At 34.4% G+C, this 15143-nt stretch overlaps 2 protein-coding genes across 6 annotated transcripts in view; one reads left to right on the top strand and one right to left on the bottom strand.

Annotated features, from left to right (window-relative positions):
* Positions 1 to 6758: 6758 nt before the first annotated feature.
* Positions 6759 to 11107, top strand: LOC109861527 (translocation protein SEC63 homolog). The gene is made up of 12 exons (XM_020441213.1): positions 6759 to 7062; positions 7457 to 7559; positions 7704 to 7818; positions 7914 to 8019; positions 8411 to 8634; positions 8740 to 8901; positions 9014 to 9242; positions 9311 to 9456; positions 9538 to 9685; positions 9794 to 10289; positions 10391 to 10682; positions 10759 to 11107. Exons 1-12 carry the CDS (start codon positions 6939 to 6941, stop codon positions 10897 to 10899), a joined length of 2286 nt encoding a protein of 761 aa, XP_020296802.1. The 5' UTR covers positions 6759 to 6938; the 3' UTR covers positions 10900 to 11107.
* Positions 11108 to 11172: 65 nt separating this feature from the next.
* LOC109861528 (inhibitor of nuclear factor kappa-B kinase subunit alpha-like) overlaps positions 11173 to 15143 on the bottom strand; it is a 7002-nt gene continuing 3031 nt past the window's right edge. For 4 of the 5 annotated variants that reach the window (XM_020441216.1, XM_020441215.1, XM_020441218.1 and 1 more), the window contains 7 exons: positions 13916 to 14039; positions 13625 to 13813; positions 13310 to 13518; positions 12937 to 13224; positions 12714 to 12863; positions 12338 to 12589; positions 11173 to 12260 (listed from right to left, as the gene is read on the bottom strand). In XM_020441216.1, coding sequence (XP_020296805.1) covers positions 12197 to 12260; positions 12338 to 12589; positions 12714 to 12863; positions 12937 to 13224; positions 13310 to 13518; positions 13625 to 13813; positions 13916 to 14039 — 1276 coding nt within the window. In that variant the 3' untranslated portion in view covers positions 11173 to 12196. The remainder of the gene's footprint in view (positions 12261 to 12337; positions 12590 to 12713; positions 12864 to 12936; positions 13225 to 13309; positions 13519 to 13624; positions 13814 to 13915; positions 14040 to 15143) is intronic. The other variant, XM_020441214.1, reaches the window with a different exon arrangement.

Below are 15143 nucleotides of genomic sequence, written 5' to 3'. Positions count from 1 at the left end.
TATATATATATACATGCACGTTTATTCCTGCACAACATCCTGGGAATGGCTCGTATCGGCCTTTTTTCATTCTTAGTTTTTCAAAATTAATTGCTTCTAAAAATTATTTCAAAGGAACCTTTGTGTTTTTCCTAATATATTTCCATCTGACTTTGAACCCTTTTATAGCTAGATCAATGGGTATATTTGTAAACAACGAAATTACATCTAATGATACAAGCAGGTGACTTTGTTGCAGTGATAGACCCCTTAATTTGTTAACAAGATCAACGCTATTTTTTACGTAGCTATTCGAGACTGGTATACTTTTTTGAATCAATTTATTTAAAAACTCAGCAAAGTGATGTAACGGACTATTAATCGTGGAAACAATTAATCTAAACGGGTTATCCTTTTTGTGAATTTTTGGTATCCCGTAGGCTCGAGGTAATAAACCGTCACTAGATTTGATAGATTTATAAGTAAGATCAGAAATAAATTCCTTTTGTATCCAATTTCTTAACAATTTATTAAGACCTTCCTCAATATTTTTTATAGGATTTCTATTAACCAGAGAATACGTCAAACTATCACTGAGCATTACATTAATTTTTTCCAAATAAGAAGTCCGATCAACACCAACAGTCACATTGCCTTTATCCGCGCGTGTAAATATAATATTAGAGTAATTTTTTATGAAAATTTTATTAATATGTTATTTTTAAATTTACTATGATGTTTGGTTTGCGCTCATTCTATTTTTTCTTGTTAGACTTTAACTTTTTTACACTGTAGAAGGTCCAAACTTGTGGGACTGAAACGTCTGTATATTGAATAAAGACTACTTTTTATACACGATCAACCTGTATTTTACTGCTCGTATCGGTCTTATGACTTATTTGATTATTTCACCAGCGATTGATTGAGGAATTATTGTGGTACTCGGCGTGAGTTATTGGCAATGGTGGATTCAATGAAATCTTTCCATCATTATCTGTATGGGCGGAAGTTTCGAGTTCGCACTGATCATGCTTCACTTAAATGGCTTATGTCTTTTAGAAATTTGGAAGGTCAATTAGCTCGTTGGGCAGAAAGGCTTCAGCAGTATGACTTCGAAATAGCTCATCGGAGCGGTCGAGCGCATGGGAACGCGGATGGGCTTTCTAGGCGATCTTGTGCGGAATCTTGCTGCAGATATTCGAAGGTAGAGGTGAGAGATGCTTTGAAGCAAGAGGAGCAGATAGCTCGAATAGTTTTTGAGGGGAGCGCATCCGAGGAGTGGCGAAAGGATCAGCTGGAAGACCAGGCCGTATCAATTATTTTACTTGGAAAGGAAAAAGATTGTCGTCCTTCTTGGGAAGAAGTTTCTGCTAGGGGCCCTTCTTCGAGGATTTATTGGTCTCATTGGGACGCTTTAGTTGTTTCAGATTGAGTTCTGTATAAAAGGTGGATAGCTCCAAATTTGAAGTCAGGTTTTCTTCAAGTAATTGTTCCTCAGAAGAGGGTTAAGCAAATTTTGGAGGAGGCTCATAATGCTCCTTCTGGGGGTCATTTCGGAGTTAATAAGACGTTAAGAAAAATTCGCAAACGGTTTTTTTGGGCTTCATGTAAAAGAGATCTGGAAAATTGGTGTAAATCTTGCAAAGTTTGTATTGAAAATAAAGGTCCTTCGGACAAAGCTAAGTCTCCGTTGCAGGTTTTCAATGCCGCCGCGCCTTTTGAGAGATTGCAGATGGACATTCTAGGTTCTTTTCCGGTGTCTTCTTCAGGGAATAAGTATCTTCTTGTGGTAGTGGATTCTTTTTTCAAGTGGGTGGAAGCTTTTCCTTTGAAGAATATTAAGGTGACGACTGTAGCGGAGGTTTTTGTTAATCAAGTAGTTTCTAGGTACGGGGTGCCATTAGAATTACATACGGATCAAGGTAAAAATTTTTGAATCTCGACTTTCTCAGGAGTTGTCGTGGATGTTAGGAATGAAGAAGACGAGGACTATTGCGCTTAATTCGCAGTCTGATGGGCAGGTTGAAAGACAGCATCAGACGATAATGCAGTATTTGTCTAAGTTTATTGATGAGAATCAGAAGAATTGGGATCGTTGGGTTCCGATGTTTCTTTTTGCTTACAGATCTTCTAGGCATGAGGCTACAGGGGTTTCACCTGCCGAATTAAATTTCGGGCGTGATTTGCGTCTGCCGTTAGATTTGTTACGGGCCTCTCTGCCAAATTACTGTTCAAGTTCTTCGGAAGATTATATTCGTGAGTTGGAGTCGAAATTAGAAGAGATCCATCAAGATGTTAGAGAGCGTTTAGAAATGAAATCGAATAAAGCAAAGATGCGATACAATTTAAAAGCTAGGCACGTTCTTTTTGATGTTGGGCAAAAGGTTTGGTTCTTTAATCCTCGCAGAAGCAAGGGGAAAGCTCCTAAATTGCAGAGAAATTGGGAGGGCCTTACGTGGTCGTTAAGAAATTGAGTGATGTAGTATATTGTATTCGTCGCTCAGATAGGCATAGAAGTAGAGTGGTGCATGCTGATAGGTTGGCTTCGTTTTGCGAAAAAAGGGAGCACGCGTCGGAGTCCCGTGTAGACTAATGGGGGATGTATTTTTGTTTTTGTATTTTGGGTATTTGTTTGTTAAACGTAGTTATTCTTCTTATTCGTTTAGTTTTCTTTCTTTCAGTTATAACTCCGTTGCTACCTTGAATTTCCGTTTCATCGTTGGACGTCGGGAGACATCTGCGTCGTGTCGAGTCGTTGCAAGATTTTCATCTTTGAGGCCGTATTAGAAGTCCGCCTTGCTCACGGTTTTGAACGTGGTTTTCCGTGGGTCTTTGGGTAAATGCCGAGGCGAGGACTTGGGATGTCCTTCTGGACGATGGGTCCACGTGAGTTTCCTCCCCTTGTCTGAAGTCGGAAGGATTTTGTGGACACAGAAGTTACCCCAGAAGGGATTCTCGAGAAAAGTTTCCGATCAACCGGCTCATTTATTCTGAGACAGCAGTCTGGAAAAGAGCGGGAAGGTTGGCTTCTTTTTGATCATCGGGACGATGATCTAGAAGAGAGAGGAGGCAGTGTTGCGAGATGCGGCGTGTGTCGTCCACGCGGTATATGAAGATTTTCAACGATCGATCGCTTGGACGCTTTTGTTCAAGTAGCAACGGGGTTTGTTGACAGCGAGGTTCAAGAGAGTGAGCCGCCGGATTCGGAATCGTCGACAGGCTGGATCATCGGCTCGAGATTTCTTTACGTTTTCCGTGGCCTTTTGTAACGCGTTCTCTAATAAAACTCTGTTGTGTTATAATACGCGGTGTTCTCTTTTCTTTCCGCGAAGCGCAGTAACTCGGCGGTGACGCGATTAAACGCTGCCGTGAGCGCAACAATATATATATATATATATGGAAGAAATATGAAATAAATAAATAATAAATATCACTTTATTGTAAATTTTATTAACATTTTTGTGTATATATTAAATATTTGAAAAAATACTTGATTTATCTTTATTTCTAATGCAGTATGTATTTTATTAGTATCTTTTTAATTACATACAAACATTCTCTACTCTGTATACATGTGTATATACAGGGTCATCAAAAAGTATCGGACCCCCCTAATATCTTTAGTTAGAATGCATTTTGGAGAAAATGTCCAATAGAAGAGTTGTATGGTTTCAAGCGAGATGTAAGATGATGACCTTGACTTTGATCTTGACCATGTCCTTTAAGGTCATTGCAAGGTCAACCTTATTTTTTTAAATGAACCTCCTACATTTTATTGCATATTTTTATAGCTTATCTTGAGAGCTTTCCAAAACACTATAATAAAACATTTTTTTATTAAGTACTTTTTGATTTATAAAGATTTGAAATTAACAATTTGTTAAATGGCGTGTGATTCCGGCCAGTTAAAACAATAGTAGCGTGTGGGTCCGGCCAGTTAAGACAAGAGTGGCGTGTGGGTCCGGCCAGTTAAGACAAGAGTGGCGTGTGGGTCCGGCCAGTTAAGGCGAATTTCATTCTAATTGGTCAGCTTGGGCAAAATATTCAATGTATCCATAGAGCTTATACTAATGGAGAGGCCATGCCTATATGCTAACCATAGAGAGGGCCGCGCGAGGAGCAACAGAGAGATAGATATATTTTGTCTCAACAGTGGCTCCCCCATTCCGTGTTCTCTGTTATTCTCTTCTATAAAAAGTGCTCACAATTGAAACAGAAAAATATATCTCTCTTTGGCAATCCTCCTTGCGCTCCCATGGCCTCTTCATGAGTATAAGCTCTATGATTGTATCAAACAATTCACACCAAATGTTCAAATTGTTGCCCTTCAACAGCTTGGCAATGTGCCAATCTGTTATAAACAGTTGAAACCGCAGTCCGGTAAGTTTCCGGCGGTATTAGTTCTATCTCTCGAGTTATTCTCCCTCTTAAATCATCTAAATCTTGAGGCTTGGTGACATAAACTTTACTTTTCAAGTAACCCCACAAAAAAAAGTCAAGTGGGGTCAAGTCCTGAGACCGAGGTGGCCACTCAATATGTCCCCTTCGCCCTATTTACTTGTCCTGAAAGACCTCATTCAAATATTAACAGACAATGACACCATAATGAGGTGAAGCTCCATCCTGTTGGAAATAAATTTCATCCATATTTCCACCAGCTATGTCTCGAATAGCTGGATTAATTTGTTCGCGAAGCATGACTGTGTATACCTGTGCTGCCAAATTGCCTTCAATGAAAAAAGGGCCAACTGGTCTACCATTAAGAATACCAGCCCATACGTTAACTTTTTGTGAATATTGGGTATGATTGTGTCTTTTCCAGTGAGAATTAACGTTACTCCAGTACCTACAATTGTGTCTATTTACATTTCCAGTCAGTTCAAATGTTGCCTCATCAGAGAAAACAATATTATTAAGTAATAGAGGATTGTCGACAATCATCTCCATCATAAGATCACAAAATTCGATGCGTCTATCAAAATCGTCTTCGGACAACTCTTGGGACAAATAGAGTTTGTATGGATGCCATTTATTCAATTTCAAAATTTTACTGACAGATGCATGACCGATTTCATGTTCTTGTGCAACGCGATTGATGGAAATATACCCAGTCAGAAATCGACGTCGATCAACCGCAGATCGACTAGTATAATCGACGTCGAATCGACGTCGATTCGACAAGGTATTTCTGACTGGGATAGGGATTTTCAACAAAAGACTGTAAAACATCTAATGCCTTATCTAATGCCATTATTTGTTGCTGTTTTACGTCTACCAGATCTTGAGCGGCTTTTAACGCTACCAATGTCCTCGAAACGTTGAACAGTACGGATTACAGTACTTTTAGAGATCTTATTAGTTTCATTCCGAAAATTTTCGTTAAATAATCGCGTTACCGTTTTATACTCTCTTTGGTGATCTCCCCATCCTCGCATCATTAACAGTGTTATTCGATCTTTTTCAGAAAGCTCCGTCATTCTTAATTAGAGCAAAGAAGAATTAAACAGGTAAGTGATAGGAAAATGATTTAAATAATTAAGTAGAGAAAAATACTAGTTATTAAGTGTCGGTCCAACTATTGATTTGTTTATTTCAACCAGCACTAGCAAAAAGCTCGTTGAGCAACTGAAAATCTAATAGATCAATTAAGAATATTTACGAAAAATTTCTGGGCTATTGGAAACAAACTGAAGATGTTTGAGACAATCAATTAAAGCGCAATGGCTTCTTTTGTTACAGAAAAAATTTTTGGGGCTGTTTGTTTTCGTCCACGAGGTAACTGCTGCTCGCTAAGAAGAAGACAGCACCGCATCAAAGATTAAAATCAGTGATCCGTATTGTTTGCTCAAGAGCTTGTACATTGGTGCCTTCGAGAGTGAGAGAATAAAGATCGATCCCGCCAACGCTTTCGGGCAGATTCCCGCTAACGCCTTCGGACATCACGCATTCGAGCAACTTCTCGCGATCACCTTCGGGCAGTTTTCCGCCGTAGCCTACTAGCATAACCGCTTGAAGCCGTACAACTTTGCTATTGGACATTTTTTCAAAATGCATTCTTACTGAAAATATTAGGGAGATCCGATACTTTTTGATAATTGTATTTTCTTTAAACCAATTAATTGGCCTCATTATTCCGCGCACAAAAGTATTAAGGTTATGATTACTGAAAACTAAATAATATTTTACAAGATATTTTACATTTTGTGTCAAAAAATTGTTAATTTCAAACTTTTATAACTCAAAAAGTACTTAATGAAAAAATGTTTTATTATAGTGTTTTGGAAAGCTTTTGAGATAAGCTATAAAAATATGCAATAAAATGTAGGGGTTCCATTTAAAAAAATAAGATTGACCTTGAAATGACCTTAAAGGACATGGTCAAGATCAAAGTCAAGGTCATCATCTTACTCCTCGCTTGAAACCATACAACTTTGCTATTGGACATTTTCTCCAAAATGCATTCTAACTGAAGATATTAGGGGGTCCGATACTTTTTGATACTTTGTATATACATATACATGTTAGTTGTCAACGTTAGATATTTAGTAAATGGCCAATAGTTTTACGTTTTGAGAAGAAAATTGAAAAGAAGAGTAGTTACATTATCGACACGACGTAGTTGTGGACACCCAATTGCTACTAGTTAGTTAGTACGGCGCTCGCTGGCGCTACGAGCAACCGCCCCGCTTGCCCTCCGATCCCCGCGTCTACTCCGCGAATTTTTGACGCCGTCTGTATGTATGTATATATATATATATATATATATGTGGTGCCGGTGGGTGCTGAGTTGGCACTCTTGCCAGCACAAGACCAGTATCGCTAAATGCGTTGATTTGTACGACGGTTTTGTAAAGTGTGCAAGTTAACAGCGTGAATCTGAATATTCAGTCAAGTATGTCGCGAGTGAATGTACTTAAAACAGGATCTACTTAAAAGCACGCCACAATACTTAATGAGCGATGAGTGGACAAAAGTTCCAGTATGACGAGAGCGGAGGAACGTTCTTTTACTTTCTGCTCTCTTTCTTGGCACTACTGTTGGTACCCGGGACTTACTACCTCTGGCCACGTTGCCCAAAGCCAGGTTATAGAGATCACAATCAACTCTTATTTAGTATCAGTAGGCACAAGTAATTTACAATCGTATTACATGTGATGACACTGTTTTATATTATGATTGAACAAATGCAATTTTTAGTTCCATTTCTATCTTTGCTATTTCTTACATTCATTTAACAGAATCCATGAAATATTGGATTTAATTTCCTTTATCCAAAGAGAAAATAATATTAATCATTTTTCTATATTAATTAATTGTTTTAGTTACACAAGTAATATTGATCTCATATGCATACACACACTGTATAACTTTTAAAAGAAAGTAAGAGAGAAGCAAGAATTTAATTATAAAACATTGATGAAAAAAGCATTTCTGATTATATATATGTTTTATTTAAAGTTTTTATACTTTTGTATAGATCCGAATCAGTTAGCTAAAGAATGTCAGTGCAATGGATGCAAAAAGAAAAAGATTGTCTTGCAAGCAAATAAACCTTGGAAAGAAACCAAAGCTTTGTTTATGTAAGTTTTTCACATGTTATGTTTATGTGATTCTAAAAATTGATACTTTATATATATATATATATATGTGATAGAATCAGGTAATTGTGTGATAAAGCTGTACATGTTATCTTTTTTTTTTTATTAACATTTGTATTATTACAGGAAATTTCTAATTGTTCTGGGATGGGCTATCTTGATACTATTGGCATACAAAGTGTCACAATTTGATTACGAAATGGCCAATTTTGATCCATATGAAATATTAAATATACCACCTGTGAGTATACAACTGAGTTTTTAGTTGTACAGTAGTTTTCTGTGAGGTAAAGATTAATATTAGTTAAAGATTAACATGATTATCAAATCATACAGGGTTCTTCACAAAGTGAAATTAAGAAAGCTTATCGCAAGCTTTCTTTGATTCTTCATCCTGATAAAGAAACTGGAAATGAAAAAGCATTCATGAAATTAACTAAAGGTAAGAAACATACAAGTATAAAATGTGAGCAAAATAAAGTGCGTATTAATGTAAATAAAAATATGTTTTGTAATATAATTCTTTGAATCTATTTTTACATATGTTACATACGTGTTACAACACATAGTAATATAGCATATGTTATAGATGTGTTGTTTATAGGTAGTTATATAGTATATTATATATATAGAGATTATCAGTGCTTAAATTATTCCTAGAATTAATTCCTATTTCCTAAAAATTCACTTTTTAATTTTTTAATTGTTTGAGAATTTTAGTATCCATCGTTCTTGAAACTTTTTTGTGTCTTTGTTTCGAGTTGTCTTCTGGTAATGTTTTGGATATTTGTATAAACCATTCAAATTTTTTGTATTTTTATTGACCTAAATAGCTTATCAAGCTTTAACGGATGAAGAAGCGCGAAAAAATTGGGAAAAATATGGAAATCCGGACGGTCCAGGAGCAATGAGTTTTGGTATAGCTTTACCTTCCTGGATCGTTGAAAAAGAGAATTCAGTATGGGTCTTGGGACTGTACGCATTGGTGTTTATGGTTGCTTTACCGACAGTTGTAGGAATGTGGTGGTACAAGAGTATTCGCTATACTGGTGATCAAGTAATCAACATTATCGTACACGAAAGAAATGTTTTTATGTATTATTTTTATATTGTATGTATTGTATATGTATTAAATGTGTAATTTATATTTTTAATTTTTTAGGTTCTCCTTACAACAACCGAGATGTATTACTTTTTCTTTGTGAAAACACCGTCTATGTCATTGAAGAGAGTCATCATGATACTCGCCGCTTCGTTCGAATTCTTTAAGAAACGTAACGCGGAAATAGTCGAAAGACATACTGATAGCGAAGAAGTTCCTTCGGTAATTGTATTTCTTGTTATTTATTTCTTTTTTATTTCTTTTTTATTTCTTTTGATAACAGTTTCTTAGGTGTATGTTATATATCGTACATACATTTCTGTTTGTATTTCAGCTCATTAAACAATTACCTAACTTGGGAGAAAAAAATAAAGAAGTGCCACTATGCCATTTGTATTCGATTAAAGCTAGAGCTCTGATACATGCTCATTTATCGCGTATACCGCTCAATCCTGAAACATTGGATAAAGATAGACAGTATATTGTAAAGAAATGTCCGTATTTGATTCAAGAAATGGTCGCCTGCGTTCACCAAGTTATACTTCTAGCTTATGCTAGAAGAGGTAAGTAGATAGAGAGAGAAAGAGAAAAGAATAAGATAGATTGACAATCAAGACAAATTATTTTATAGTACCACGGGTGCCAACTATAACTACTATAGAAAACTGTATGAAGTTGTGTCCAATGATTGTCCAAGGATTTTGGGAATTTAAAAACCCTCTTCTGCAATTACCGCACATAACTGAAGACAATTTAAAATACTTTCATGCGAAAAAGGTATTAGTGAAATCTGTAGCAACCTTTTGTATTTTTGTTAATAATTAGTAATTGTGTTTAAAAACTTTGTGTTATTTTTAGCGTCAAATCAAGAGTCTTCAACAATTTGCACAATTGAAGGGAGAAGAACGAAGACTGATTCTTCGAAATCTGTCGGACAGTCAATACGAAGATGTTATAAAGGTTCTTGGAAATATGCCGTATATAGATTTTAAAGTGAGATCGGAAGGTAATTTTCTTTTTTTTTTTTTTCTAATGTGTGTGTGTACGCGCGCGCACACACACATAAATAAGCAACAAATATATATATATATATATATATATTATATGATTTTAGTGATTGATGATGAAAATCCTACCGTGTACACTGCTGGTGCTATCGTGACTGTAACGGTATCGCTAACACGGAAAGATATGAGACATCTTTTTGGCGACGATTCTATCAACGAAAAGACGATAATCGATGATAATAAAGCCGTTGGTGAAGCGACTGAAGAAACTATAGAAGAACAAAATCAATCAACGAAAGCGGCAAAACCAGCATGGTTAAAGCAAAAGAAAGGACAAAAAAAGTCGCATAAAAAAGGCGCTAACAAAAAGCCAACTCCCGCTAAAAACACGCAAGCGCAGTCTAACCAGGTTGTAGTTAACAATACTCAGCAAAGTGATACTCCCAATGCGAGAAAGAAAGAAGATAAAACAGAGAAAGAGTCTTCCAAGGACAAATTGTCCGATTTTACCGATAGTGAAATCGAGAGTGAAAAAAGCGATGACGAAGATAATCGTGAAAAAAAAGATGTGTCTCTCGATGATGATGACACAGAATGGGAAAAGTAAGAGAAGATACATTAGTTTATTTGTATATTTAAATACACATTGTATCTTTCTTTTGCTCATGCTTATGTGACTTGGTTTATATTTTTTTCTCATATAGGTTCCAACAGAGAATCTCTAAACGAGAGAGAGTATTGGAAGGGAAAAGTAATTTATCCCACGAAGTGCACTGTCCACTCTTTCCTGATGTTAAGCAAGAATATTGGTGGGTGTATATCTGTGATCGCAAGAGTTTAACATTGTTGACGACTCCTGTACACGTTACGTCGTTAGCAGAATTTGAGGAAATTCAGTTGAGATTCACGGCACCGCGCTGGCCAGGCCTTTATACATTTACCGTGTGTCTACGTAGCGATTCATATCTAGGATTTGACCAAGCTCAAGATATCAAGGCGAGTTCTATGAAAATTCTATTGATAAGTGTAACGAAAGTTTTATAATTTAACGATGTAATGTGATGTTTTGTAGTTGGATGTAAAAGAAGCACCGGAAGTACCAACAGAACATCCTCAATGGGACATCTCAGACGAAGAAACTGCGGAAGATGTAGATGCGGTCGATGAACATTCCGAGTTCACTACCGACGAAGATGTTAGTGACAATGAATAATATCTGTTTCTCATGTGTGTGATGACGGAATAGATATTCCATGAGTCCGCATTTTCCTCTTTTTTACTTTCTCGAGTTAATGTACAATGAACTTTTATACACGAAGTTTGTATTGACATATGTGAAGAGACAATCTAGGAAAATTAGTCTGGTATGTAATTAAAATTTATGAAGAGTGTGCGAATAAAGAATATAATATTTATTTTAATATTGTTGTTCAATTTCATTGAAATATAATATACAATCAATATTTTTAACACATTCCGAGAAAATAGCTTATAATGCTTTATAGAAGCAATTCTGTATATGTGTATGTAATTTTCTTTTTATTAACATGCATCTAAAGTGACAGGTGATAAAAAAATCTAGGTTGAGCGAAAGTACATTGAATCACTAAGCGTGTACACGCACACGCGCGCGCGCGCTCGCACACACACACACACACACACACACACACAGACGATACTTTTACACTATCATAAAGTGAGACATACAAATTTAAAATATCGAGATGACTGGATACTCTGAACAGTCTAACGAGATCTCTATAACCAAACGGATTTCTAATATCTATTAACGCCAAGAAAGATGAACATATTTTATGTAGCTCGTGTAAGTACATTATTTTCTATCTTTTTTATTTGATTTCGATTATATATTATATATTTACATGGAGTCTATTATATATTTTACAGCTATTAAGAATCTTCCTTATTCTTTATTGTTTTCTAAATATCACAAGTGTTACTTTTGAGAACGGTGAGTAATTTGTATGGAAATAAATATTAGCCCACATAATTTGACAAAAGTGTAGTAAAAGTCATAAAAGTGTCAGGAATTTTGTATATAGAAATGTTACAACTCTATTAAAGCACATAACAAACATATAGAATCTATTGTGCACTTGTAATACACAATTCTCTCTCTTTCTCTCTCTCTCTCTCCCTCTCTCTTTCAAAATATTTACATTAAAATTACATTACAATTATAAATGTTTGACATTAAAGTAAAAAACCAAGAGTGTTTATAAAACTAAATTTACAAACAGATATTTTTTGTAGGTCAGAATGACAAATGTTGTACAATAAAATCGGAACAATTATCGAATAAGCCTGTTTATACATTTGTGAAAACTGATAAACATGCTAATATAAAATGGAGTGTACGACATTATGTTCAGCGCGCATATTAACGTGAGCAGATTTCACCGATTGAATGCATTTGACTGTGGGAAAATTTGTAGTATAGCACATGTACCGTCCAACGAGTATATATAGATATTAAATAGTATATTTTTTCATAAATCCAAACTAATTACCTCGATGTATTTCTTCTGCATTTTAGTCACTAAATTGCCCAACCTACATACAAAGAATAATGTAAATTTAATTCAAAATACAGAAAAGAAAGTTTATAGTAATGTAGAGAGATATCTTACTTGTAACGTATGACTAAATTATCGTATATTTCATTGTTTTCTAATTGAATAACGTTGTCCAAATTGGTACTAGGAAGATTAAAAACTTGTTGATTGTTAAATTGCGAGTCATCATTCAATAGTGTGATCTTTCTTTCGATATGTTCCTTCCAATAACATTCATATTCTTTTGAATAAAGTTTTGTCATGAAGATAATTGAATGGAGTACTTTTTCAAGCTTTGACAATCTGTTGTACAGCTCGTCTATTTGACTGTTAAAATATATCCATGAAATACTTATAAATAACGTCAATTAGAAATTAGAATGTTATATTTTTAAGTACGTACATGATTCAAAAATAAATTTATTGCAAATTATTAGAAAATATTTGATACCTTGTGATATTAATTATAGCTTTGTTACGAAGTTGTTTTTCGCGTGACCTCAAGAATGCAAATATTAATTTCACCATATCTACTGATTTTGCTGTTTTATGAAAACTTTCTTTCTGAAATTCCGAATACATATCGCACATCTTATTGTATCTATAAAAATCAAAGTGTGAGCACGCAACAAATTTTATATTTTGTTTATCCACAACACATAATGCTTATTTACATTTCTGACAAATCTTTAATAAAATCGAAACTTTGAATGTTATATCTCAATTTATCGTTATCTCTGTTCAAAGACATAAATTCCATTTTTACTTGATTAACTGCGCCATTCAATTTATCAATTTTGTCCATTCTCATTTGTGTTTTACAAGTCGTATCTTCGAGGTTTGTTTTTTTCATATATTTTATACCTGTGTTTGCGTATACTCGATCTGTAAGAGTCTTTGTTTTTCTTAACATTTCCTCCAAATTCGCATTAAACATATCTATTTTTTTCTGTAGTAAATCTCTGAGAAATACAAAAATATTTATTATATAATAATTATTAACAATTAATAAAAATTTACATTAACACTTAATAAAAAAAAACTTACACATTTATATTAAGAGCAAATATGTATAACTGAAATAAAGTCACTTCTTTTTTCACAAAATATATTGTATGACGATAATAATCTTTCACTTCCTCATAATTTAACTCGGTTTTTGATTGTGTTATCATTTTTTCCACTTCTGTAGAAATATGCAAAGTAGGTATGTCTTTTGTCAGATGTTTGTTTCTGAAGAGGAATAAAATATGATCCTACGCAGTAAAAATAATATAAAATTAGACAAGAAAAGTATTGTGTATATTTATTTATTTTTATTATACATATATACGTAAGTAAAATATACTTTGATATACGCACATTAGGTTGTGATGCAAGTGTCACTGTACTTTCATTCACTACTGTACCGTTGTAATCAGTCAATATTTGATGCTCAACCTCGATAGTGGTACTTTCTTGTATCAACAATTGAAGATCTTTAATGGTAGTTGAACTATTGATTTCGTACGTATAGATTTTGTAAAATGGTACACAGAAAACGTACAATATCTACATTTATTGTTTGTATATGCATATATGTAAAAAAATAGTGCGGATTAAGAAAGAAAAGATGTAAAATAATAAAATATATTGAATTTGTGCATTACATACTTTGTTCATTATTATCTGTTGCAGCATTGTAAATACCATCAAATTGTTGAAAATTCTACCTCTTTTATGTGAATCCCATTGTAAAACTAATCTAAACCATTGAACCATACTTTTTCGGAGATAGCTGCGCACATGTAAGAAGATAAACAAACATATATATGTACCCTAATAGGCAAATTGTGAAAATATTGTACAAAAATGGCATCATGAATAACGACGGTCCTGCAATAATTGCACTGAGATGATTCGCCATAATGCAACAGTTTTGTCAAAATACAATTTTGTAAATAATATTTATCAAAAATTGCGAAAAAGTCGTTATGCATTTCTATAAGTATATACATGAATTAAGTTGATTTCTTTATATGCAATTATATTTCTACATATTTTAAACATCACATAGCTGAAATTTTTTTCTCAATTATTGACAATTCCTTTTTGAAATTAATTTTGCAAATATACTGCTAAGATGATTCGTCATATCGTTATTCTTTTGCCGAAATAGTATTTGGAAAATACTTTTGCAAACAACTACAAATATTTTATAAAAGATCACTGTTTTTATATCTATTTCCTAAAATATATCTGTATAATTGCAAATTACAATTTTAGTGCAAGATTTTGTCACATAATTTTGTAAATGTTTTCCTATAAAGGTATATCTATAGTGTCCGCCAAAAGTTCGGGCCACCTAAATAACTTCAGAATAGTTCAAGATATTAGATTGAAATTTATAGGGATAAAATGGGATCATAAAGTCTATCATTTAACTACAAAAACATATATCTCCATACTACCAGGAGACGGAGGAAGAGGGGGATTGGAAAATGGAATCGAGTGAGAGCTCGTTTGAAAAGGTTTTCCGAGACAAGAACAACGCGGGATCATCGTAGTCTCTACGATTTTTTTTCGAGTTATGATAATTTAAATATTTCTATTGAGAGTTTGCGATAGAACGGCTCACAGCGAAAATGTTAGAAAGATAAGACTTCACGCGGGCACGTGTTTTTTTATGTGAGTAGAAGTGCATGTAGGAGAGAGAGAGAGAGTGTGTGTGTTTCTTTTCGTGTTTGCCGCAAGCATAAGGACCCTGTGGTTCGTCAACTCCACAGTATTTCACGACTCCAAACTGCTCCAAATCCTCCTTGCCGCAAAAAGTGCTAGCGTACCCATAAAGTTCTTAAAGAAACACACACACACTCACACACACACACACACACACTCACAC

Source organism: Pseudomyrmex gracilis, unplaced genomic scaffold (assembly GCF_002006095.1).
Source record: "Pseudomyrmex gracilis isolate BER0280 unplaced genomic scaffold, ASM200609v1 scaffold_815, whole genome shotgun sequence".
Taxonomy (NCBI): Eukaryota; Metazoa; Arthropoda; class Insecta; order Hymenoptera; family Formicidae; genus Pseudomyrmex; species Pseudomyrmex gracilis.
The sequence above is the reverse complement of the archived record's forward strand: the minus strand, read 5'-3'. Positions and strand labels throughout refer to the sequence as shown.